At 40.9% G+C, this 25,846-nt stretch overlaps 1 protein-coding gene across 3 annotated transcripts in view; it reads right to left on the bottom strand.

Annotated features, from left to right (window-relative positions):
- st3gal3a (ST3 beta-galactoside alpha-2,3-sialyltransferase 3a) overlaps positions 1 to 25,846 on the bottom strand; it is a 523,437-nt gene that overhangs the window by 195,394 nt on the left and 302,197 nt on the right. For all 3 annotated transcript variants that reach the window (XM_080195328.1, XM_080195327.1, XM_080195329.1), the window contains one exon: positions 1,397 to 1,491. In XM_080195328.1, coding sequence (XP_080051454.1) covers positions 1,397 to 1,491 — 95 coding nt within the window. The remainder of the gene's footprint in view (positions 1 to 1,396; positions 1,492 to 25,846) is intronic.

Raw genomic sequence — 25,846 nt, 5'->3', positions numbered from 1 at the left:
GAATTTCTTCCTTAAATTCTCTGATTCCTTTAGACCCTCCTTAAGATCAATCTCCTTGACTCAGCTCTTTACCACACTCTGCAATATTTTGTCCTCTTTGGCTTGCTGTGAAATTAAGATCTGGATGTCTTTCTAAAAGCTCAATATATATGCAAGGTGTTGCTGTACAGCTTTCTGACCTCTTGTCACCATAAAGATAACAACAGCAAAACAATCACATATGAAAATTTAAAACAGCAAATTTTCTACATTGCAACTACAAAAACGGAACATTTTATTGCAAATTTACCAAGGAAGAGTGATAAGAATAATCAGCAGTTGGAAAGCAGTCTGAAATAAATCAATGCAACAATAGCTGGGTATCTACCTTATGTTTGTAAATATTGGGAGAGAAGAATGTAAATTGAGCAGGTAAATAAGACAAGGCCCACTTGTTGTGTTTCCTCTCTGTCAGTGACGTGAGCGTTATCTAATCTCTTCGGATATGATCACTCTCCACATGCCTTATATAAATATGTTCACAGTAAAAATATTAAACTGTTCCATTATGTTACAGGGAATGCAGTTTATCTTACTTTCATGCATAACACCCATGTATATAAAAATAAGTATATAACATACTGAATTATGTGAATAAAACCAAACTGCAACTCATTACAGTATATGTTGCTCAGCAATTGGAAACCAATATGCATTCTGCCTCCTTCCCCCTTGCGCTTATAATGCTGTGTTGCCTTTGGTGCCAAAAGTATCTTTGGAAGAAACCTTGAATGGAAATCCGAGGTTCATCAATGAAACTCACCTTGGGTAGATTTCTTGAATGGCACTGGTAAAAAGTAATCAGTGGCAGCAAAATTATTTAATTCCTGGTAACACTGTCACTGGCTCCCTATTTTGGGTCTGGCTACAGATGGCCAGACCTCTTAGCCTCTACTTTAACAAATTACTTGTATTAAAGTACTACTGGTGGCCATACTCCATTTTCATTTTACATGACATGCCATGCAAGGTAAATTCAAATTTGCTTAATTGGCTGGATGGCTTGGGTGGGCTGCAAAATAATGCCAACAGCATGGGTTCAATCACTGTACTGGCTGAGTTGTTCTGGGGGCTTGTCTCCTTGCCCTGTCCCATGGTGTTACAATGGCAGAATGATTAGCAACCTCAGACAACAAGGATGATATTTCGAGAAAGAGAAACTCAAACTAAAATAATTTTAGTTAGCTGTCTGACAGGAAAATCTGTGAAAGAATGCCATTTTCTGTTGATTTCAAAAGAGATTGCGGGGAGGAGGAAATAACAAAGTAAGATATTAAATCAAATTCCTCCCCATTATGTACACAAAATGCTACAGAATTCAAATTCAGGGTTCCAAACCTTTTTGCTGCAACAGTACCTTGCCCTTTGATTCCAAAAGGAGGAACAAAGTCTTTGAGCTTTGACCATCTTTTATAGGTGCTATCAAGAAACATTGGTGCTGGTTTTGAGAATCTGAAACATAAAACAGAAGAAAAAAGTCAAAATTGCAACAATGATTATACTTTCTGACAAGTTATTTGCATTACTCTGGCACTGCTTATATCCATCAAGGTTTGTTGTACTACAGCTTTTTTTATGCACTCCAGTTTCACTTGACTCCACCACAGAAAGGTTAAAATATACAATGAAACAAATACATAATTAATATTAATGGCTGAATCAAACTCAAGAGTTCAAAAATTGTCTGCTATATTTGCCAACTAAACAGTGTAACATTTCATAAGTAATTAACCAATTGTGAAGAACTTAGGGATGTCCTGAGAACATAGGGTACTATATAAATGCAACTGCTTTCCAAATAATTTCTGATGTAATTATACCCAATTAACTAAATTTTAATTTTGGAACACATCGGGGGAAACCAACTTCTTGCGCTAGCTAGACCACATTTATCAGACCTCTGGAGGCTGACTGTTTGGAACTGCTATAGAAGAGGTTAGTAGAAACTGAAAACTCACCTTGGGTGGGGCCTTCTTGGGTGCCAGTGATGAAAAGTAATCACTGGCAGCAAAATTATTTGATCTCTGCTAACATTATTTGTCACTGGGTTCCCTATTTTGGGTCTGGCTACAGATGGCCAGACCTCTTAGCCCCTACTTTAACAAATTACTTACATTAAAGTACTATTAGTGGCCATACTCTATTTTCATTTTACATGACATACCGTGCAAGGTAAATTCAAATTTGCTCAATTGGCTAGGTGGTTTGAGTGTGCTGCAAAATAACGCCAACAACATGGGTTCAATTACTGCATTGGCTGAGTAGTTCTGGGGGCTTGTCTCCTCGCCCTAAAAAATAAGGGGGCCCAGAGAAAAGTGAAACCAACAAAATGTGCAGTGTCTCAATCCACTGCCTCCCTCTGCAGAAAATGTAGCAGAGGCTGCTATGTCTGAGTGGGGGTCCCTGAGCCACACCAAGTTGACTACAGCAGCAGAAACTATTGTCTGATGAGGCAGAAGACTGCCAAGGTATTGGTGCATTTATAGGAAAATGCTCGGAGCATTCAAAGAGAGTACAGAACGACTCACCTGGTTGAGAACGCCAAACAGCAAGTCTACCAAGCCTGCATCCTAAGTGCACTGCATCCTAAGTCCTTCAGGATAGTGTCCTAGGCCCAATCATCTTCAACTGCTTCATCAATGAACTTCCCTCGGTCACAAAGTCAGAAGTGGGCATGTTCGCCGATGTTTGCACAATGCACTGCACCATTTGCGACTCCTCAGATACTGAAGCTGTCCATGTTCAAATACAACAAGATCTGGACAATATCCTGGCTTGGGCTGACAAGTGGCAAATAACATTCGCACCACACAAATGCCAGGCAATAACTCACTAATAAGACACACCCTAACCACTGCCCTTGACATTCAATGGTGCTACCATCACTGAATCCCCCATTGTCAACATCTTTGGGGTTACCATCAAACAGAAACTCAACTGGACTACCCAAGTAAACACAGTGGCTATAAGAGCAAGTTGGAGGTTAGGAATGCTAACTCACCTCTTGACTCCCCAAAGCCAATCTACCATCTACAAGGCACAAGTCAGGAGTGTGATGGAATAATGCACCTCCAGCAACTGTCGAACTGAAGGAACTTGACACCATCCAAGACAAAGCAACCCACTTGATCAATACCACATCTACAAACATCCACTCCCTCCACCACCGATGTTCAGTAGCAACAGTGCGTACTATCTACGAGATGTGCTGCAAATGTTTACCAAAGATCCTTAGACAGCATCTTCCAAACCCATGACCACTTCTATCCAGAAGGACAAGGGCAGCAGATACAAGGGAACATCACCACCTGCAAATTCTCTTCCAAGTCACTTACCATCCTGGAAATCTTTTGCTGTTCCTTCACAGTCGCTGGTTCAAAATCGTGGAATTCCCTCCACAACAGCACTGTAGGTCAACCCACAGCATATAGACAACAGCGGTTCAAGAAGGGGACTTAACCACCACCTTCTCAAGGGCAACCAGGGATAGGCAATAAATGCTGGCCAGCCAGCAACATCCATATCCCATGAATGAATAAAGAAAACTCCTTTGTTTATCATATGGACAACATAAGGTAAACAGAAGAATAGACTGAATAATTTCCATTTTTGCTGTCTCAGGCTTAGCTTCGGCATCTCTTGGCAGGACAGGTCACTAACTCAGAAGTCCTGAAACATTCCAATTCCATCAGCTTACACCTATAGCTAAGCCAACAAAGTGTGAGCTAGTGTGGCCATGATTACTGAATGGATCATCTCCCTATACCCAAAGACCTTCTGTACAGTGAATCGGCCAGTGGATCACAATCTCTTTGGCATCCATACCTCTGTGGAAAAGACATCTGCATACAAGATATGAATATGGCGGATGTTGACAACTGGGAGTCAGTCACTGATAGCCATGACCTCTAGGATTAGACAGGGTAAATACAGAGAGGATAATCTTGATGGTGGGGGAGTCCAGAACCAGGGACTGCAGTCTGAGTATTCAGGGTAGAACACATAGGACGGAAGTGAGGAGACTTGTTCTCACCCAAAGAGTGAGCCTGTGGAATTATTACTACAGGAAGTAGTTGATGCCAAAACATTGAATGTATTCAAGAGGCGGCTGGATATAGCACCTGGGTCGAATGGGATCAAAGGTTCTGGGGTTCAGGGTTAGACTATTGATTTGGATGATCAGCCAAGAACGTAACAAATGGCAGAGCAGGTTTGAAGGGCCAAATGGCCTCCTCCTGCTCCTACCTTCTATTATGAGGCAACAGTCCAACTTTGTTTCATTCCAGAGTCAGGTTGCAATCCAATCCATATAAAGCTTTAGGATAGGTAAATCATTAAAGACAAAGTACTTGACTGAAATGCTGTTCAAAAGTAATCCCATTACAAATCAGATAAATCTACTTCGAAAAAAGGATGAGATATATCATTTTACAGTTTATCAGTTGGTTATCTAGACAACATTTATGTTTTTTTTGTTTTTAATGGGGGCTCTAAAAGTGCTGTGTTGCATTTCCACAATACTTTACTAGAAGACTAACTTAGTAGCAAAGGCAGCAGAGCCTCTCTCTTCCAACCAGAGTTGTCCTTGCGGAACTGTCTGTTACTTGAGCATGCTTACCTTTGTTTACGGGCAGCAACCAGACACTTAGATTAGACACTGGTACCTGACAATAACAAAGGACCTGGTTAAAATTGCAGATATTAAAACAGCAGAATGCCACCCTCTGCTAATTTGATGCTTAAAATTAATGGCAAGAATTTTGCCAGCTCTCCCAAGACGGGTCACAAGACAAGAGGGCTGGTAAAAACATAGTGGAGGCCAACAGGAGAGAATGGCATACTCACAGAAGTATGAAAGGCAGCAGGGTAGCCGCCCACCCACTGGGAGCAGGCAAACAATTAATGGACCAATTAACAGCCACATTCAACCCACAATATTACGCCTATTCCATGGCCCATGGAGGCCCTCTGGTGGCAATGGTTGTCCCCACCTTTTCAATGCTGCTGCTGCGGAAAGGTTCACTCTTTTAGTCCTCCAGATGCCGGGGCTTGCACCCTTGACTCTGGCACCATTTTCTTTTTAAATCTTACTTCCCTTCACGGGTGCCTACTCCATGCAGCCTCAGCAATGGCTACCTCACTAGGGTTACTAAGGCTACTGAGATGCCAGCACTCTGATTAAGCAGGTAACCATCCTTAATCCTGGCAGCAACCTCAACACTAGCTGATTTACACAAGATTTAACAAGAGTGAAGTCAACAAGAATTGAGTATCATGAGGAACGAGTGCTAATTTGGGAAATCAGTGCACAGGAGTAAGGAGATGCTGCTTTTTATACCATTCTTTAGCCTCCAGTAGCTGGCAAGTGTTCAAATGGATTAATGAGGTGAATAGGTGGTTAGTTGGTTGGTGAGTTTTTAAATTTTATCTCTCTAAACAGGGGCAGTAATTTAAATTGCTAGTGTGGAGATCTAAGTATTACATTAAATTTATAGCTTCATTAATTAACCTGCTTAATATAACTGCAGATAAGAGTTGAATGACATTTTTAAGTTTGAAACAAAACAAGTCAAATAAAATGCAATGAAAGAAGACAGTGCAGGTGATGTGATGCAGCAGTAAGATACTGTAGCTGCTGGACACCAATGTGAGCCACAGCAACCACTTCTGCACTAAATTCTGCACGTTGAGGAACTTTGGCTCCAGGTTCATGATACGGATTCTAAGCTTCAGGCATCTCAGTGCATCAGGGAATTGGAAAGTTACCTCCACACTTTATTCTACACCCCTTCGGTTAGGACCATCTGATTTGGTACTTGGTCAGGCACAAGAGGATGTGACTGCAAGTGAGGCAGGCAAAGGGAACCGGAATGTAGCAACAGACCCTCTTCAATAGTTCAGTTGGTTTGAGATTCTTGCAGCTGATGTAAACAAGGAGCCACTGCAATGTGGATGACCAGGGCAGCATGATGCATGGAGCCATTCAAGTGGGCGGGCAGTAAAAACAGAATGCAGTTATAGCAAACCACTGTGTAGTTAGGGGAATAGATACTGTTTTCCACCATGAAGACTGAGAATCCTGAAATCTGTGTTGCCGAGTGCCAGGTTAAGGGCATCTCCTCCAGGGTGAAGTGGAATTTGGAATAGGGAGAGAACAAGCCAGCTGTTGTGGTACATGTGGGTATCAACAACATAAGTAGAACTAAAAAAAAAGGTTCTGCTGAAAGAGAAAAAGCAAATAGGAGCTAAATTTAACAGAGGTAACAATATCTGAATTAATACCTGAGCCATAAGAAAATTGTCATAGGGTAAATAGATCAGAGAGTTGAATATTAAGCTCAGTGGCTGATATGGGAGAAATTGGTTTTGATTCATGCAGCACCAGTACTGGGGAAACAAGGAGCTTCACTGCTGGGACAGTCTTCAGCTGAGTTATGTTGGTACCAGTATCCTGATGCATTGTTAGATTGTAGAGACAGTGCTAAATTAAATATAGAGAGGTGAGTTCACATGAGGGAAGACTTAGAGTGTTAAAGAGAAAGCACAAGGCAATTGTGCAGGGGAGTGATACAAGTAATGGTAAAAAGTCTGACAACACCAGGTTTTAGTCCAACCTATTTATTTGATAATATATTATCAAATGATATTATCAAATAAATAGGTTGGACTAAAACCTGGTGTTGTCAGACTTTTTACTCTGTTTACGCCAGTCCAACACCGGCATACCCACATCACAAGTAATGGTGACAGGAAGGGATACACTGTGCAAACATAATGGGCTCAGAGTAGGGAAAAATGGCTGTAAACTAACAGAGGGGAGGAAAAGGGTTCAGATTAGGGGAGATTTAGATATCTAAAAATGAAAACTGAGCCGATAGAGTCATGTGGGTAGACAAGCTGATTGTGACTGAAGGGGAAAGGGTTTGTGATGATACTGTTCCTTTAAGAAATGCATTTATCATGTTCAATCAGATCTCATGTTCTGTGCCTAAACGAATAAAATTCTTCTGGAACAATTAGCTTGTACAAAAGCTATTTTTACAGCATCCTGCCATTTTTACATTCATTGTGCATCTGATGCAGTGGCACAAAAGACTTCAAAGTTCCACTAGATTGTCCTTTTATTGCTATTTTCTCATTTACAAGTTTCATTTGTAGCCATATTTTGACATCAATCCTACTCATGGCGTAATTTCTCTCCAACATGCATTTCTCAATGCTGGTAAGATCACTGATTCATTACTATCCAATTTCTGCAGTCACTTTCCTTTTTGTTCAAAAATGTTGTCCATTGTTGCATCATTTAGCTGCTGGGATACATACTTGGAAGGCCTGAGAATCAATGAAGATAGCAGCAGTCCCTTGTAATGTGAACTTGTAAGTTTGTGCAGAAATACCTTCCAGTGCTGCAGCCTTGCTTGTCCTCACTGTGTTGGTGGTTTCAATTCTGGCAATCATGTGTCTGAAATCCAACGTTATGTTTTTGTAGCTGTCTGACCCTGTTAAAGAGTCCGCCAATAATGATGGATAGTCTATTCAACAGCTTTATCACCATCTTCTTACTATTTCAGACTTGCAAGTGACAATAATGACACCATCTTCAGAGGTGCAGCAGTGGTATACTTAAGATTGTATATCCCTACAACACATTGTAGGGTCCTTTTAATCATTCTTGTCCACCCAAGATTGGATGTGAATAGTTTTGTTCACCCAAAAGTCTTTTAAGTTGTTGCAACCTTGTTCAAACCAAAGCAACATTTTTGTGGTTTATTTTCTTTGTAGCAGAATTGGAATCAGTGAATTCTGTGACCTTTATTTCCCTGAGTGTCAAGGTTTGGCAAACTCAGTTGCAAAGGCAGTGGTCATGTCATTTTATTTCACCACAAAAATACTCCCACGAGTACCTTTCAATCACCTGTTTGAAAATATCACAACCGAGTCAGTCCTCCCTGAGGCCCAATGTGACTTCAAAGCAAATTACAGCACTAATGACATGGTTCCAATTACTTTGCAGTTTTATGTTTTTTAAATGTAAATATGAGCACTTGTGGGGAACAAATGAATTAGTTCACTTGCTATGTGCAAAGATAATATTTTTTATCAAGGAGCCAATCAAAGAACGACAATCCATTGTTTTAAGTGATCTTTCAGTAACTTCTTTTCAAATCTTCTCAGTAGAAAGGCATATTCCTCCCCCAGCATTCCTTCCACTTTTGCAAAGCATAACTTCTCATTTATTGTAAGCAATGCCAGGAAAAAAAAAAGTTGTAATATCTTGTTAAAACATATTTTAAAATATTGGAATTTCAGCACTTGAACTAAATTGATTCTAAATGTGCCCCAGAATTTATTAAAATGGGACAAAATCCTAAACATTGGTTTATATTTAATTGGTGCTTCACTTCTTGTTTGCCAACCAGACAGACCGGACCTTCATTCATTTGGTAACATGATTCGTCTTAAGTAAGTAACACTGATTTTATAAAAATCACTCATTCAACAGCTCAAGGTGACACTGAAGGTTAGTATACAGAGTAAAACTTCTGAAGTTCCAAATTCTGAATCTCAAAAGGTTGAATGTTTGGTAATAAATTGTGCCTGAAATCGCTACAAGATAGCGTGCCTGAGCTGAATAAAGCAGCTGTATAAGCACTTTGTTAATACAGCTTAAAAGGCAAAGGTTCCACTTCAGTAAACAGGCCTATGCCACATAGAGTAAATACTTCTGACAGCACCAACATCAAAACAATTCAAATATTCCAGACAAAAAGACAGACAAAGATCCAAGTGTCAGAGTTTGAACTTTGCACACCTATTTTGTGGGGGTAATGACTTCAGAACAGATTTCTTAAGTACACGTTTCTATGAACCAGAACTAGTAAGTCAACTCTCCTACACTGCACTTATCAGCAGGGACCAAAACTAATCGAAAAAACTACGCCACCTTGTAGCAGCTGGACTACTGACTTAACCATGCCTCATTTGGTAGCACTCACCACCGAGTCAAAAGGTTCAAGTTCAGACTTTACACAAAAATTTAGGAGGCCAACATTTCAGTACTTGAGGGAGTGCTGCATTGTCAAGAGTTCTGTCTTTTGGATGGGACATCAAGCCGGTGCCCCATCTGCCTTCTCATTTGGATGTTAAAGATCCCAAAACATTATTTGAAACAGCAAAGGAGTTGTTCCCAGGATCCTTGCCAATATTTATCCCTTGATCCCAATTGTACAGGATGCAATTTACATGTACTGGAACTTTGCACAATGTTCAATCTCATTAATATTTCCTCCAGAAATGAAACAGTCTGTACTCGGGTGCAGGAAAACCAGAACAACTTTCAAGTTTGAACTGATATGTGGCAAGTAATATTTGGACACACAAGTATCGGGCAATGATCATCTCCAACAGGATAGAATCTAACCATCTCCCCATAACATAGCCATCACCGGATCCACCACCATAAAATCCTGCTGAGGCTGCCATATGAAAATTGTGCCTATAAAAGTAGTCAAAGACGAGGAGTTCTGCAGCAAGTACTTCATTTCCTGACACCCTAAAGGCTGTCCACCATTTTCAAGGCACGTGTCAGAATGCTCCCCACTTGCCTGGATGAGTGAAGCTCCAACAATATTCACGAAGCTCAACGCCATCCAAATCTGAGCAACCTGCTTGGTAAGAGTCCCATTCATCACCCCAAACATTCACTTTCCCTACCATTGCACTGTTACAGCAGTATGCACCATCTATAGATACACTTCAGCAACTCAACAAAACTCCTTTGATAGCAGTTTCCAAACTTGCAACCTCCATCACCTAGAAGGACAAGAGCAGCAGACACAATGGAATAACAACATCTGCAATTTCCCGTGCAACTCACAAACCATCCTGACTTGGAAATATATCAGTCACTGGATCAATATCATGCAACTCCCACATCAATAGCAATTGTGGCTGTACCTATACAACATGGACTGCAGAACTGAAGAGGATCATCTTCACTAAGGCAATAAAAGCTGGCCTTGCCAGTGATGCCCACATCCAATGAACAAATAAAAAATAATCCAGCTGATATGTGACCTTAAGCAATTTGCCATGCTCAGTGATCTAGCATCAATTATAGTGCCTTCATTCTATGGTAGTCTATTCTGCCAACTGCATTTCAGCCATCACAGCAAATTAGAAAGTGGGTACTGTACAGCTAAGGTTATTCACTGGTGACATATGACTCTGCTTGGCTACCCATGTGTATGTACACACATGCATATAAGAGCCATGTTTCCACAAAAAAAATCTGACAGCGCAGACTAAGGACCTGTTGAAGCAACAATCTCATTACAGTACTTGGTTGAATATGTTTCAACATTTATGGTGGAATGAGGCATGCAGCACGACCTTATCCGCTATCAGGCGAGAAGTTGAGGAGCAGAAGGTCCTCTAATCACCCTCCTCAACACACCAGCACCTTCCATAGAGGCAGTCAAACCTGCTGAGATTTTCCAACATTTTGTGTTTTTGGTATATGAGCATCTTCTCCTGCTTCCTTCAGATTTTCGACCATGGCTACTAGCCTCTGTACTCACAATTAAACAGACTTCTGGTCCAGCCCACCCAAATTCCTTTATCTCGCATAGGAGTTGTCATTTTTTTTTACAGCCCTTAAAGAGTTCATTCCGTAGATGTGCTTATGCCACATTCCTCAGTTGCTTTAAAAAAAAATCTTGTTTCCCAGCTGAGTTCTGACAGGTAAGGTTCAGAGAAAATGGAGAAAGAGATGGGGATGGCGATTGAGACATGGGGGAGGAGGGGAGATGTTTTATTAATCTGACCACATTCATAAAAAGATGGCGCTACCTTTCTATGTCGATGCAGGGAGGTCACTGCTGTTCTGTTGAGAAACAAAGAGTATAGGGATTGTTGGGTTGGAGGAGAAGATTGTACCTGGCAAGAGTGGGAGTCATGTAAAAAGACAACAAAATGGACAATGGGTGAGGACAGCAGTCCATCTAGGGGATGGTGATGCTCAAACAAAAAGGATCAAGACAAAATAGCATGATGGAATTTGGCTTACTACTTACATACAAAACAGGGCAGTGGTTGTGGACTGAAAATTTGCAATAGGTTGTATGAACTTGAAAAACAATCTAATGAATGAAAACCTCCCGTCCAGAATACAATACATGGGATGGACAAATGTCCAAAATTACAAACAGCTGCAGAACAAACATAAAAACCACTATGGAGGAAGAAGCACTGACCCAAAGACAACCTAAACAGCTGAGACTAACATTTCTGTGACTCACTGTGGACAGTGTCACTGAAGAATTTTTGCGACAAGAAACTACTGCTACAGTTCCTACTAAGAGTCATGTTGGACTCAAGATGATATCTGTTTCTTTCTCCATAGATGCTGCCAGATGCGCTGAGTGTTTCCAGCACTCAGTTTTTATTTCAGATTTGCAGTATTTTGCTTTACTTCAACATCTATATTTGGGTCGGACAGTGTGTTGGAAAATGCAGCGTTTCTTTTGAAGTGTTTTCTTTTGAAGAGTTTTCTTTATAGTAACCCCTACACATGCTAGTCTCTCTTGTTAAAGATATGAGAGTGTTTGTGTGTGAGAGGCCATATATGGAAACATGACGGGGGAAAGGGCATTCTCATGAATTGTGTGTATCCATTTCTGTCTATGATCATAGAAATGATGGAGGAAGGAACATTATTCAGAAGAAATATCAAAGTGATGTTAACCATACCACAGCAGTTTTACATTATATCAGATTCATTTTTCAAATATTTTGAAAAATATATTACTTATATTGAACAAGCCTATAAACTTTTTGCTAAAAGTTATTAATGAGCAAAATACTAAGTATTAATGAGCACATGAATGCAATTACATTACTGTTTGTAACATTTGTTGCTTGGCTGCTGTTGAATTAGTTTGGTAATACAATAATGTTGATTTTAGAAACCTCAACTCAAAGGATTCACGTCCATTCCTCACCATTGTGGTAGTGCTTAGTTTCTTATCACGATTCCTGACCAGAGCACAGGTGTTTTTATGATCCGTTCAGGGACCAGTAACTTCTATTGTAAAGGAGATGAAATTTCAAATCCCATCAACTTACCAAGAGAATAAATGCAAAGTTTCCACAGTTTTAAACAAACAAAAAAAACTATATGAGTCAACAAAACAAACAATCAATACTTTCTATCTTATGCTATAATGTAAGTATGAATTAATTGGCAAACTGTGAACGCTCAACAAAATGCACATGAAATGGCAGTAACAACCAAGACAGATTCCACAACTTTGCTCAACAACTCACCCAGATGTCAATGATTACCATGAGTCACAAAAATCCTGAAAACTCAGTCTTCCTTATGAGGGACTTCAGCTATTCTCTTTTATGGGAATAGCCTCCGATTTGCCTGAACAGTTGCTCCAACTCAGCCTGGAAGTCCTCTGGCTTCTTCTACCTAAAATGAGTTATCAGACTGAATTGGTCAGGTTGCACCCTAGCATCTAACCACCTAAGCAATCCAAGCTACATAGAAGTACCGAGCAACAACTGTGTCCCCTAAGTTCTGAACTCCTCCACCACCCAGAATATTCTTTCTGAATCTATCCTGTTTTTTATCCTGTTAGAATTTTATAAATTTCTAAGAGATCCCCCTCACTTCTCTAAACTCCAATAAATATAATCCTAACTCTTAATCCCTAGTCATTCGAAAAATCTGTCATCCCAGGAATCACCCTGACAAACTTTTGCTACACTCCCTCCATAACAAGAACATCCTTTCTCAAATAAGGAGACCAAAACTGCACATAATATTTCAGCTGTGGCCTCACCAATACCTCTCCAATTGTAGTAAAACATCCTTATTCCGATACTCAAATACTCTTGCTATGAAGGCCAACAAACTATTTGCCTTCTTTACTTCCTGCTGTACCTGCAAACTTACTTTCAGCGACTGATATACAAGGACACCTAGGACTCGCTGAATATTTACCTCTCTTAATTTACACTCATTCAAATAATAATGTTGTTGGTACAACTGGTTATTAAAACAATATTTGTGTCATGATGGCACTGACTCTTTGCCTCTGGTCTCAAATATTGCATCTTTTATCAGAGCATTCAGTAAAGAAATTCTACTGGTCTCCACTTCAACATAATGAATGGAACAAGGAGGTGGAAAATCCCTCAAATTAGCTGCGAGAAGTGTTACTGGGTATAGTTAAATATTTTGGTGGGTTTTTTCTCCTTGACCCAGGCACAGCACAGAGGTTGCCTAAACTGTTCTGCACTTATTTCTAGAAGAATGATTGATTGTTCTTCTCCTTTTAAGTGCCCAAAAGGTATCCTCATCTTCAGAAACCAATTAGCCTCCTCAGGTCCAAACACTGTCACAGTATGCACCTGGAGTGAATTATGCATTCACTGTCTTAATTAGGCAAAGGTAACGTTCCCCCACACTCCTTCCCAAAAATAATATTCCATAAGTGTCTGTTCATGGAATTCCATTACTTGAGCAGCCAAATTAACTGCATGGCAGATCAAGAAGATTATAGCTTTGATCACTGTTCTGAATTGATGGTTATCTCTGTTAATGCATTGGATGTACTCCAATTGATCTCAGCATTTACACATTAAAATATTTTCCGCTCAAAGGAGCACTGGCAAAGTAATGGAATAGATCACCTTCTCAGTTGGAGTTGCTGCACTGCAGGAGAGAAAGGAAGGGGAAAAAAGCCCCAAAATATCACAAATCATGACATAAATAGTATCACTGAGCGCTGCAGTACACACATAGCTTCTCCAAATGGTCCATTTTCAACACTATTAGAACTTTCTTCGCCTCTATTCAGGTACCCAAAAGATAAACTTTCTGAGCCACCAGACACTTAGGAGCCTAAAACCTGCATCAACTGATCCACAAGTCTACTTAATCTATTATTTTGACAATCATCTCACCAAAATACAATGGTCTATAAATAACATGCATGTACAAATACAGCTTTCAGCAAATATTTTCCTAGCAGTTTGTGAAACATATTTCGTCTGTGAATAATTACCAAATGTCATCGGCTCAACCATATCTTTTATTAATTCCTTGATTTTTCTCTTTAGTAATATTCAAATTAGAAACTGAATTTATTGAAATTTTCCCAGGTTTTTGGGGGGTTTCCTATGGTCCGGATTATCTCCCAAGTTTTAGCGCTAAAAGTAGAATCCAAAAAAACTCAGCAACAAATGTTGAATATAACCATTCTGTAATCTGAGCTGGAGCCCTTCCTGTTGAATTTGTCCCATTTATATTGTGAGGCAGATACAGCAACACCGGAACAACTGCACATGCACAAATTCCCAAAGTGACTGTAAAGCATCCACACATATACAGAATTGGTATGACTGCAGATGTTCCCCAAATATGAGAAAAGGTTCTAGCAGTCAGGAATGACAAAAGCACATTGCTGGCAACTTCAGGCTGCCAGTTTACACAAAGTCAGAATTAAAAAATAAGCTGACAACAACTTTCTTCATTTATTCGCGTTGCCAATGTCATTTTCCCAGCAAAAGCTGGAGGCTAACCCTTTCCTCAGATAACTGGGATACAATCAGGTTAATCTTTGATGTCAAACCAGGAAAGCAGGGTGGATAATTTCATCTCTGCTGTCAGTGCCCAGTTCATGCCCAAAGAAAAATAATCCACAGTTGAAGATTAGAAGATTTTAAATTTGCAATTTAAAAAATGAAATCAACTCCCACCCTTAATTACGAACAGTGTTCTGCTGTGTTGCAGAAAAACATCAGCCTATCAGAATAAATTATTCCCATAATAACAAGAAACCATATTTTCTCTTCATCAAATCTGGTGGCACTTCATAGAATGGCATCACTGGGGGCAAATATATATCCTCTTGTCATGCTGCTTACAAAGAGCTTTGCAAACCAATTTTTAAAAATCTATCCATTATTTGAGAGTTATAATCTGGGTGCAATGTTGCAACAAAAAGGAAGCAAAGAACTTGCTTTATAAGGCTCTTTTTTTGCAACCTCACAGCGCGCAATGAAATTTAGTCACTCTTGTAATATGGGGAAAAGTGGCAACCAATTTTTGCACACAGTAACATCTCACTAACACATTGAAATAAATGACCACGTAATCTGGTTTGTTGTTGATCCAGAGATAAATGTTGGCCCAGAGACGAGGAGAACTTCCTTGCTCTTGTTTAAATAGTGCACTGGTATCTTTTACGTCCACTTCAGGAGGCAAATGGGACCCGATATCATATTATCTAAAAGGCAGCTTAAATTATTTGCTCAAGTCTCTGGAGTGGGGTTGAATTCACAAAATACTGCCTTACAGGCAAGTGTATTACCACTGAGCCAAGGTTGAGCACAGCTGAAGCAACATAATTACAGTTACGGGGTATTTACCATAGTTTTTTTCCCCATACAAACACAGCCAAAGAAATTATTCTTTTAAACCTGATGACATATCAAATGCTGATATAGAATTAGCATAAAGACATTGTGACTGGTCCAATGACAGAGAATACATAATCTTTTACATATATTTATCTACACCTACAATGCTAATCTAAATTAGCCTGAAAAATACAATAAATTTCATGGAAAATGATCAACTCAATCAATAGCAATTCAAGGTGGTCAATCTGATGTCACAAAGCTTGTTAGGCATTAAGTATACTGATGTCATCAGGTTTCATTGGATGTACTATCCTAGATAACATCTATTATGGCACCACGTTTGTCCATTTTTTAAAAACCATTCTATGAATTTCATTACATCGGCATGTTTGCATTTTCAGGAATTTTATCAGTAGCAGCTGGTGGTCTTTTTAATAGATGAGGCATAGCTATATACATATAACCAAACCAGCTTGTTACCTTGGCAATGGATCATTTGTACATATGCATGCATTTTATTTTTGTTGACTTCTATCTTTTATTATATAAAAAGCAAGGTCAATGAAAAGAATAAGAGGGAAATCAGCAAACAGATGGAAATACAGGAAGCCAATCAATTGGGTAATAAAGTCAGCTCAATTTCTGAATTAATTCTTTTCAATTTAGAACACAGAACATAGAACACTACAGCACAAACAGGCCCTTCGGCCCACAAGTTGTGCCGATCACATCTATACCTAACAAGCCATAGAACTATCTGTAACTCCCAATCCCATTAGATCCCATATACTCATCCAGAAGTCTTTTAAAAGACCCCAGCGAGTTCGCCTCCAACACCACCAACGGCAGCCGATTCCACTCACTCACCACCCTCTGAGTGCAAAACATACCCCTAACATCTCCTCTGTACTTGCTTCCCAGCACCTTAAACCTGTGTCCTCTCATTGCGACCATTTCAGCCCTGGGAAATAGCCTCCGAGAATCCACCCTATCTATTCCTCTCAACATCTTATAAACCTCTATCAGGTCGCCTCTCAACCTTCGTCTCTCCAGGGAGAAGAGACCTAGCTCCCTCAACCTATCTTCATAAGGCATGCCTCCCAATCCAGGCAACATCCTTGTAAATCTCCTCTGCACCCTCTCAATAGCTTCTACATCCTTCCTGTAGTGAGGCAACCGGAACTGCGCAGAGTACTCCGAGTGGGGTCTGACAAGGGTCTTATAAAGTTGCAGCATTACCTCCCGACTCCTAAACTCAATCCCTCAATTAATGAAGGCCAGTACACCAAATGCCTTCTTGACCACATCCTCCACCTGTGAGGCCAATTTAAGAGCCCTATGGACCCGGACCCCAAGATCCTTCTGCTCTTCAACGCAGCTAAGACTCCTACCCTTGATATTGTACTCCTTCATCCCATTAGTGCTGCCAAAATGGACCACTACACATTTATCTGCGTTGAAGTCCATCTGCCACTTCTCTGCCCAGTCTTGCATCCTATCTATGTCACGCTGCAACTTCTGACATCCCTCCAGGCTATCCACAACACCACCAACCTTCGTATCGTCGGCAAACTTACTAACCCATCCTTTCACTTCCTCATCCAGGTCATTTATGAAAATGACAAACAGCAAGGGTCCTAGAACAGATCCCTGGGGCACTCCACTGGTGATCGATCTCCATGCAGAAAAAGACCCATCCACAACCATTCTCTGCCTTCTGCAGGCAAACCAGTTCTGGATCCACAAGGCCAAAGCCCCTTGGATACCATGCCCTCTCACCTTCTCACGAAGTCTTGCATAGGGGACCTTATCAAACACCTTGCTGAAGTCCATGTAAACCATGTCCACCGCTCTTCCTTCGTCAATGTGTTCAGTCACATTTTCAAAGAACTCAACTAGGCTCGTAAGGCATGACCTGCCCTTGACAAAGCCGTGCTGACTATTTCTGATCATACTAAACTTCTCTAAATGCTCATAAATCTTGTCCCTCAGAATCCACTCCATCAACTTACTGAGGTCAGACTCACCGGTCGGTAATTTCCCAGGCTATCCCTGTTCCCCTTCTTGAAAATAGGAACCACATCCGCAATCCTCCAATCCTCCGGAACCTCTCCCGTCTCCATCGACGATGCAAAGATCATCGCCAGGGGCTCTGCAATCACTTCCCTCACCTCCCACAGTAACTTGTATGCATTAGGCTCCCTCTGCTTCTCCAAACACTTCCCACACATCCAATCAGCCTTCTTATGGAATATAATGTCAAGTATGACCCCACTTGGTTCCAATCTGTTGGCCTAGGATTTGAGTTATTGCGGAATGTGTCAATGGCACCCAATTCAGATGTCTATACACAAAATTCTGGATAAACAGGGTCTCACTTGTTTCACTTAATGATCTACCTCTGAATGTTATACTTTCATGCTTTGCAAATTATTATCAGACTACTGGCAACATGCAGGAAAATAATCCTCACGTGCTGCATTACTGAAAGAAATGAACAATAAAGTAATAAAACTACACAAGTGCAAAAGTAGTCATTACGCTGCAACATTAACACAATATTAGCTGTATTTGAAATAATTAAACAAAGTCACATAGATTATCAATTTCGTGCATTTTGAGAAACTAAAACCTGAAACAAATTAAAACCTGAACTGTCATATCATTTAACCAATTTATTCAACCTGCTGAGGGAAGTGAATAGCAAAAAGAAAAAAGTCAAATTTATATTTAAACTTTTGAAGATAATCATGAAAATCTCCAGAATATTAGTCTAATACAGGTTTCATTAATATACTTATAATTCCAACAGTGAAGAAAGTTATCTCCGATTGCAACGAGATCTTGATCAATTGGGCCAATGGGCTGATGAATGTCAGATGGAGTTTAATTTAGATAAATGCGTGGTGATGCATTCTGGTAGATTGAACCAGGACAGGACTTATTCAGTTAATAATAGGGCGCTGGGGAGAGTTACAGAACAAAGAGATCTAGGGGTACATGGTCATAGCTCATTGAAAGTGGAGTCACAGGCGGACAGAGTGGTGAAGAAGGCATTCAGCATGCTTGGTTTCATCGGTCAGAACATGAATCCAGGAGTTGGGATGTCTTGTTGAAGTCGTACAAGACATTGCTAAGTCCACACTTGGAATACTGTGTGCAGTTTTGGTCACCCTATTATAGAAAGGATACTATTAAACTAGAAAAAATGCAGCAAAGATTTACTAGGATGCTACTGGGACTTGATGGTTTGGGTTATAAGGAGAGGCTGGATAGACTGGGATTTCTTTCTCTAGAGCGTAGGAAGTTGAGGGGTGATCTTATAGAGGTCTATAAAATAATGGGCGGTACAGATCAGCTTGATAGTTAATATCTTTTCCCAAAATTAGGGGAGTCTAAAGCTAGAGGGCATAGGTTTAAGGTGAGAGGGAAGAGATACAAAAGTGTCCAGAGGGGCAATTTTTTCACACAGAGGGTGGTGAGTGTCCGGACAAGCTGCCAGAGATAGTAGTAGAGGCAGGTACAATGTTGCCTCCTAAAAAGCATTTAGATAGTTACACAGGTAAGATGGGTATGGAGGGATATGGGCCAAATGCGGGCAATTGGGATTAGCTTAGGGGTTTAAAAAAAAGGGTGGCATGGACAAATTGGGCCAAAGGACCTGTTTCCATGCTGTAAACCTTTATGACTCTATAACATGGTTGGAATCAAATTTTCTGTTAAATACCTTATTATCTATTTTCTACATCTGCATTGATCCCAATTATTTTCAAGTAAGCATAAAGTCTGGAGGAAAGAGTCATGTTACTTTCTTGATTGTGAATCCATATATGATTAATCTAACTTGGAATTCTGTCACCCTCAAGCCACCCTTTTAACATCCCAAAAAGCTCTCAATTCTCCCTCTCAAGCAATATCAAGGTTAATCACTTCCACGGTTTGTCAAAAGGGATATCTCTTTCAGGATTCAGTGTCTGATTGAGGGTTTGAGCACTGAGAAACACTGGTCAACACCCCTGCCCTTTTTTCAGATCCTCCTGTTGCAGGATTTCCACCTGAGGTTCTTGATCCCTGGAACATGGCCACCCAACTGTCTTGACTGGCACTTAATGCAGTTGGTCGTCTCCACAGGAGGTGACACATAGCTCCTCTCACCTGGATTAAATTTCACCCTATATTTCTATTCTTGCAATAAAATACTGCATTTTATCCACTTCTCTGCCTTGCCTTATTGTATATTTAGGATTAAAACCAGGTGTACTTATAGGATAATGCTGCTCTGTTGATACACAACCAATCAGAAACAGGGACACGGAACTTGTTAAGATCAAGAATGGCAATAAAATGCTAATGGCCTGGATTTTGTGCCTGGATTGTGAAGCAACGCTTGCTGCTGGCTATGAAGAAAGCTGCCCCCCAAAGATCTCGCAATTTCAGCGGTACAGAGATCTGACATTAATTGGAATCTGGTGTCAAGTCAATTTGGTCATCAAGTATCAAGCAATAAGCCATCAAGCAGGGGAAGCAGCCAATATGCTGGACGGTATTGTCTGGATATCATTCTAAAATCCAACTGAAATATTCTCACAGACGGCAAGCCAGGAGATAAAGGGCATCAATTAGCCTTCAATTTACAGACAGCAAAATAAAGGACTGATGTATACACATGTTTATGATTGAAGCTGAAATATTAGAAACCAACCTATTAAAAAAAAATGTACAATTTATTATAATGGAAAGATGTGACATTCCAAAAAGAAAGTATCTTTATGTTGCACAGCAGAGGAAAGTTACGTAACTCTCAGCTTACTTTTCACTGACTCAAGTGCAGAAAAATCAGTTTCATCTATTAATCCTTATGGAGTAAATCGAAATAAAATGGAGCAATCAAAACACCACAGCAGTGGTATGTCATCTTGGGAAATTTGAATTTCCACAGCTTATTGGGGCCTCTAGTGATAAAAACGCAGTACTGCAGCACTGTAATTAATACAAGACCAAGTTGTGCAAAAAGGTGATGTGTGCAAGATTGATATTCATCACCCCTTGGTGCCTAATTTACCCTTTGATCCTATGCACTTTGGAAAGCTGCAGAATGAAAGTTAAAATCACTAAAGATAAGAAGTCTGTTAGTGCACAGCCTGAGGGAGGCAACCATTGAAGATAGAATCATAGAAACCCTGCAGTGCAAAAGGAGGCCATTCAGCCCATCGAGTCTACATTGGCCACAATCCCAGCCCAGCCCTACCCCCATATCCGTACATATTTACCTGCTATTCCCTCTAACTTACGCATCTCAGGACTCTAAGGGGCAATTTTTAGCATGGCCAATCAACCTAACCCACATATCTTTGGATAGCTCAGTAAAAAAAAATTAAAGCACTTGGGTGACTGGTAGAGAGGGAGGACTTTAAAGGAGATGTGAGATGAGGTGGAACAAGGTAAGATATTCAAAGGAAGAGAAAATGCCAAAGGAGTAATGAAACAGAGCAACTGAACAGATATTCTGGAGGGAGATGTGTAGAGGACATGACGATAGGTGATCTGCTGATCAGGTGTGGTCAGGGAGATTAGCCCCCAGCAGATGTCCTGGATGGGAAGGTTGGTGTGAGTGTAGGATCGAACAGTTGTGTTTGCTGCACATAATGAGACAGGCTACTCAATAGGCTCTTCAAGGGATCAAGTGAGGCACACAAGAAAGCTGTAACTTATGAGGAAGCCAAGCCCAGGACAATGGCATGAAAATAGGATTGTTTTTGGGATTTGGAAGGAGGGAGAAGCTAAGCGAAGAGAAATGAATGGATACCTGATGACAGCAGAGAAGGGCTTAGGAGGATTAAAAAAGAAAACAAAAAATGAAAATAGAGGTGGTGGGCTCGGATCCAGTGTGGCAGTTAAAGCGTTCACCCGATGGGACACAAAGAAAAGTCAAGTTTCACAGGCCTGGCTACATAGAAGTTATTAGAGTACATAAAATGGTAATAATATTTACACTTTTTAAAAGCTTTTTGAAGGTTTAAATAATCATGTCACATGATTGATAGAGTCAATGCTTTTGGATCAACAGCACAAGCAGTTACAGTTGAGTGGCTGACTGGACACTTGATTTTAATTTAATCTTTTGTGAAGCAAGTATATTTGGTTCTGGTGGGCTCAAACTGATAATCCCAGGTAGATGTCTCAAGAATTTTGTTTTGTGCTAGAAAAATAGATATGTTAAAACTTGGCACAGTTTTCAATGAGGCTAAAAATGCTAGTGCATGAAATCAAATACATAGGTGATGGTAAAAATTTTATGTTCAAGTGAAAAGAATGTGATGTGACAGCATCTCAAATCCAATCTGTACAATAATAAACATACCAAAATGCATTGTGGCTAAATTCACTTTGCAAGACTGAGAATGTAAAAATAAAAACAATGTTTTTCTTTTTATGACTCCAAGCCTATTTCAGAAAACTAAGCAATTTTAAACTATAATTGTGCTTTACACCACTTTTCACTCCATTCATTTTTCCTCAGATTCTAAATGCATAGAATATTGAAGTCATCCATATTAGGATCTAATACCTTTTTCATGCCTCTTCTAAGCCGTAACCACCCCATCATCATTCCGCACTATTTCAGATCTTCTCCCAGCCTTCACCAAGCTTATCCATGAAGTCCACTACCAACTTCCTCAATATCTTCCCTCTTAGCCCAAGATTTTTTGATTTTGATTTGATTTATTATTGTCACATATATTAACATACAATGAAAAGATTGTTTCTTTCGCACTATAAAGACAAAGCATACCATTCATTGAGAAGAAAATGAGAGTGCAGAATGTACTGTCACAGACATAGCTAGGGTGTAAAGAAAGATCAACTTAATGCAAGGTAAGTCCATTCAAAAGTCTGACAGCAGCAGAGAAGGAGCTGTTCTTGAGTTGGTTGACACGTGACCTCAGACTAGTCAATGGATGAGAGGCTAGTTTGCATGATGGATTGGGCTACATTCACGATTTCTTGTAGTTTTTTTGCAGTCTTGGGCAGAACAGGAGCCATACCAAGTTGTGATACAGCCAGAAAGAATGCTTTCTATCTTGCATCTGTAAAAGCTGGTGAGAATCATAACTGACGTGCCAAATTCCCTTAGTCTTCTGAGAAAGAAAAGACATTGGTGGGCTTTCTTAACTATAGTGTCAGTATGGGGGGGGCCAGGACAGGTTGTTGGTGACCTAAAAACTTGAAACTCTCGACCCTTTCTACTTTGTCACATTGATATAGACAGAGGCATGTCTTCCTTTACGCTTTCTGAAGTTGATAACAATCTTCTTCATTTTGTTGACATTGCAGCAACAATAATCTTCCCCTCATCAGTTCACCAGATTCTCTATCTCATTCCTGTACCCTGTCTCATCATTGTTTGAGATCCGACCCACTACAATGCTGTTGTCAGCAAACTTGAAAATCGAGTTGGAGGGGAATTTGGCCACACAGTCATTGGTGTATAAGGAGTATAGTAGGAGGCTGAGAACACAGCCTTGTGGGACATCGGTGTTGAGGATGATCGTGGAGGAGGTGTTGCTGCCTATCCTTACTGATTGTGGTCTGTGAGTTATAAGTTCAGGATCCAGTCTCAGAGGCAAATGCCAAGGCCCAAGCCACAGAGTTTGGAGATGAGTTTCATGGGAATAATGGTGTTGAAGGCTGAGCTGTAGTCAATAAATAGGAGTTTGACATAGATGTCCTTGTTATCTAGGTGTTCCAGGTTGAGTGCAGGGCCAGGGAGATGGTGTGAGCTGTGGACCTGTTGCGGCAGTAAGCAAACTTTAGTGGATCCAGATAGCCCAGGAGGCTGGAGTTGAGTTGTAGCCTTTCGAAGCACTTCATAATGATGGATGTCAGAGCCACCAGCCGACAGCCATTAAGGCACGCTACTTGGTTTTTCTGAAGTACCGGGATGATGGTCGTCTTCTTGAAGCAGATAGGGATCTCAGATTGTTGTAAAGTGAGGTTGAAGATGTCTGTGAATATCCCCGCCAGCTGGTCCTCACAGGATCTGAGTGCTTGTCCGGGTACCCCATCTGGCTCAGTCACTTTCCATGAGTTGACCTTCAAGAAAGCTGCTCTGACATCTGCAATGGTGACCCCAAAGTTTCATTCAGGGCTTCCAGGGTGGAGGCATGCTTAAGTTGATCTCTTGCTCAAAACAGGTGTAGAATACATTGAACTCATCAGGGAGGGATGCGTTGGAGCCGGTGATTTTACATGCCTTCATTTTGTAGCCTGTTACATCTTGTAGACCTTGCATAGTTGGCGGGGGTCGGTGTGGCTAACCTGGGGCTCTAGCTTGGTCCGGTATTGTCTTTTGGCATCTTTGATGGATCTCCTTAGATCGCATCTGGCTTTCTTGTATAGATCAGCGTCCCTTAACTTGAACGCCTCGGACATGACTTCAACAAGTACAGATTTACTTCTTTGGCACACAGTCTTCTACACACTTATTAATGAAGTCAGTTACTGTAGTGGCATACTCGTTCAGGCTGGTCACGGTGTCTTTAAATACTGACCAGTCCACTGACTCCAAGCAGCCTCAAAGGCAATCATCCGATTTCTCAGACCAACACTGCACGACTTTCTTTAATGGATTCTGCCGCTTCAGTTTTTGCTTGTAAGCCGGGAGCAAGAACACAGTCTTGTCATCTGATTTGCCAAAGTGTGGGCGGGCAATAGAGTGGTAGGCATGTTTGATACTTGTGTAGCAGTGGTCTAGGATGTTTGAGCCTCTGGTGGAACAGGAAACATGTAGGTAACCTGGTAGTACGCTCTTGAGCTTGGCCTGATTGAAGTCTCTGGCCACGATGAACAAGGCCTCGGAATGTTTCATCTCAAGGCTATTTGTAGTGGGGTATATTTCGTCCAATGGTATCTTCACGTCCGCATGGGGTACTGGGTGTAAACTGCCATCAGGATAACGGAGGTGAACTCCAGCGGAAAATAGTAGAGGCAGCATTTTAGCATCAGGTACTCTAGGTCAGGGGAGCAGAAAGTTCAGTAAGAAATCTCACAACGCCAGGTTAAAGTCCAACAGGTTTATTTGGTAGTAAATGCCACTAGCTTTCGGAACACTGTTCCTTCGTCAGGTGATTGGAGAGTTCTGATCCCAGACAGAGCATATAAAGGCACACACAATTTACAGAATACTGATTAGAATATGAGTCTTTACAGCTAATCTGCTATTCAAGTATTAAAGGTGCAGACAATGTGAGTGGAGATAGCATTAAGCATAGGTTAAAGAGATGTGTATTGTCTCCAGACAGGACAGTGAGTGAGATATTGCATGTTCAGGCAAGTCATGGGGGTTACAGATAGTGTGTCATGAACCCAAGATCCCAGATGAGGCTGTCCTCATGTATGCGGAACTTGGCTACCAGTTTCTGCTCAGCGACTCTGCGCTGTAGTATATCGTGAAGGCCGCCTTGGAGAACGTTTACCTGAAGGTCAGAGGCCAAACACCTGTGACCGCTGAAGTGTTCACCAACAGGAAGAGAACAGTCTTGCCTGGTGATTGTTGAACAGTGTTCATTCATCCATTGTGGTAGCGTCTGTATGGTCTCCCCAGTGTACCAATGTGCCGAGTTGAAAGAGTATGTGCTGTGTACCTGGTGGATGGTGTTCTCATGTGAGATGATGGCATCCATGTCGATGATCCGGCATGTCTTGCAAAGGCTGCTATGCAAGGGTTGTGTGGCGTCGAAGGCAAGAAGTGGGGATGGCCCTGGCGAGATGTTCGTCTTTATCAATGACATGTTGAAGACTCTGGAGAAGTCGTCGTAGCTTCTCCGCACCGTGTCCCATGATTGTCTTCTGAGGAGGTTGGTGCGGTTTTTCGCTGTGGCGCATCAGAACTGTCAATAGATGAGTCGAGCGCAATATCCTGTTCTTGTGAGAGCATCTTTCAGCACCTGGAGGTGTCTGTTCCTCATCTGAACAGATCCTGTGTATATGGAGCGCTTGTCCATAGGGGATGGCTTCTTTCATGTGTTTAGGATGGAAGCTGAAGAAGTGGAGAATCGTGAAATTATCTGTGGGCTTGCAATACAGTGAGGTGCTGAGGTGACCGTCCTTGATGGAGATGCACGTGTCCAAGAATGCAACCGATTCCGGAAAATAGTCCATGGTGAGTCTGATGGTGGGATAGAACTTGTTGATGTCATTATATAGTTGTTTCAGTGATTGTTCACCATCAGTCCAAAGGAAGAAAATGTCATTGATGTATCTCGTGTATAGCATCGGTTGAAGGTCCTGTGCGGTGAAGAAGTCTTGTTCGAGCTGCTGCATGAAGATGTTGGCATATTGAGGTGCAAATTTGGTCCCCATGGCTGCT

Source organism: Carcharhinus amblyrhynchos, chromosome 9 (assembly GCF_965287045.1).
Source record: "Carcharhinus amblyrhynchos chromosome 9, sCarAmb.v2.hapA, whole genome shotgun sequence".
Classification (NCBI taxonomy): Eukaryota; Metazoa; Chordata; class Chondrichthyes; order Carcharhiniformes; family Carcharhinidae; genus Carcharhinus; species Carcharhinus amblyrhynchos.
This window is presented reverse-complemented; position numbering and strand designations above follow the sequence as displayed.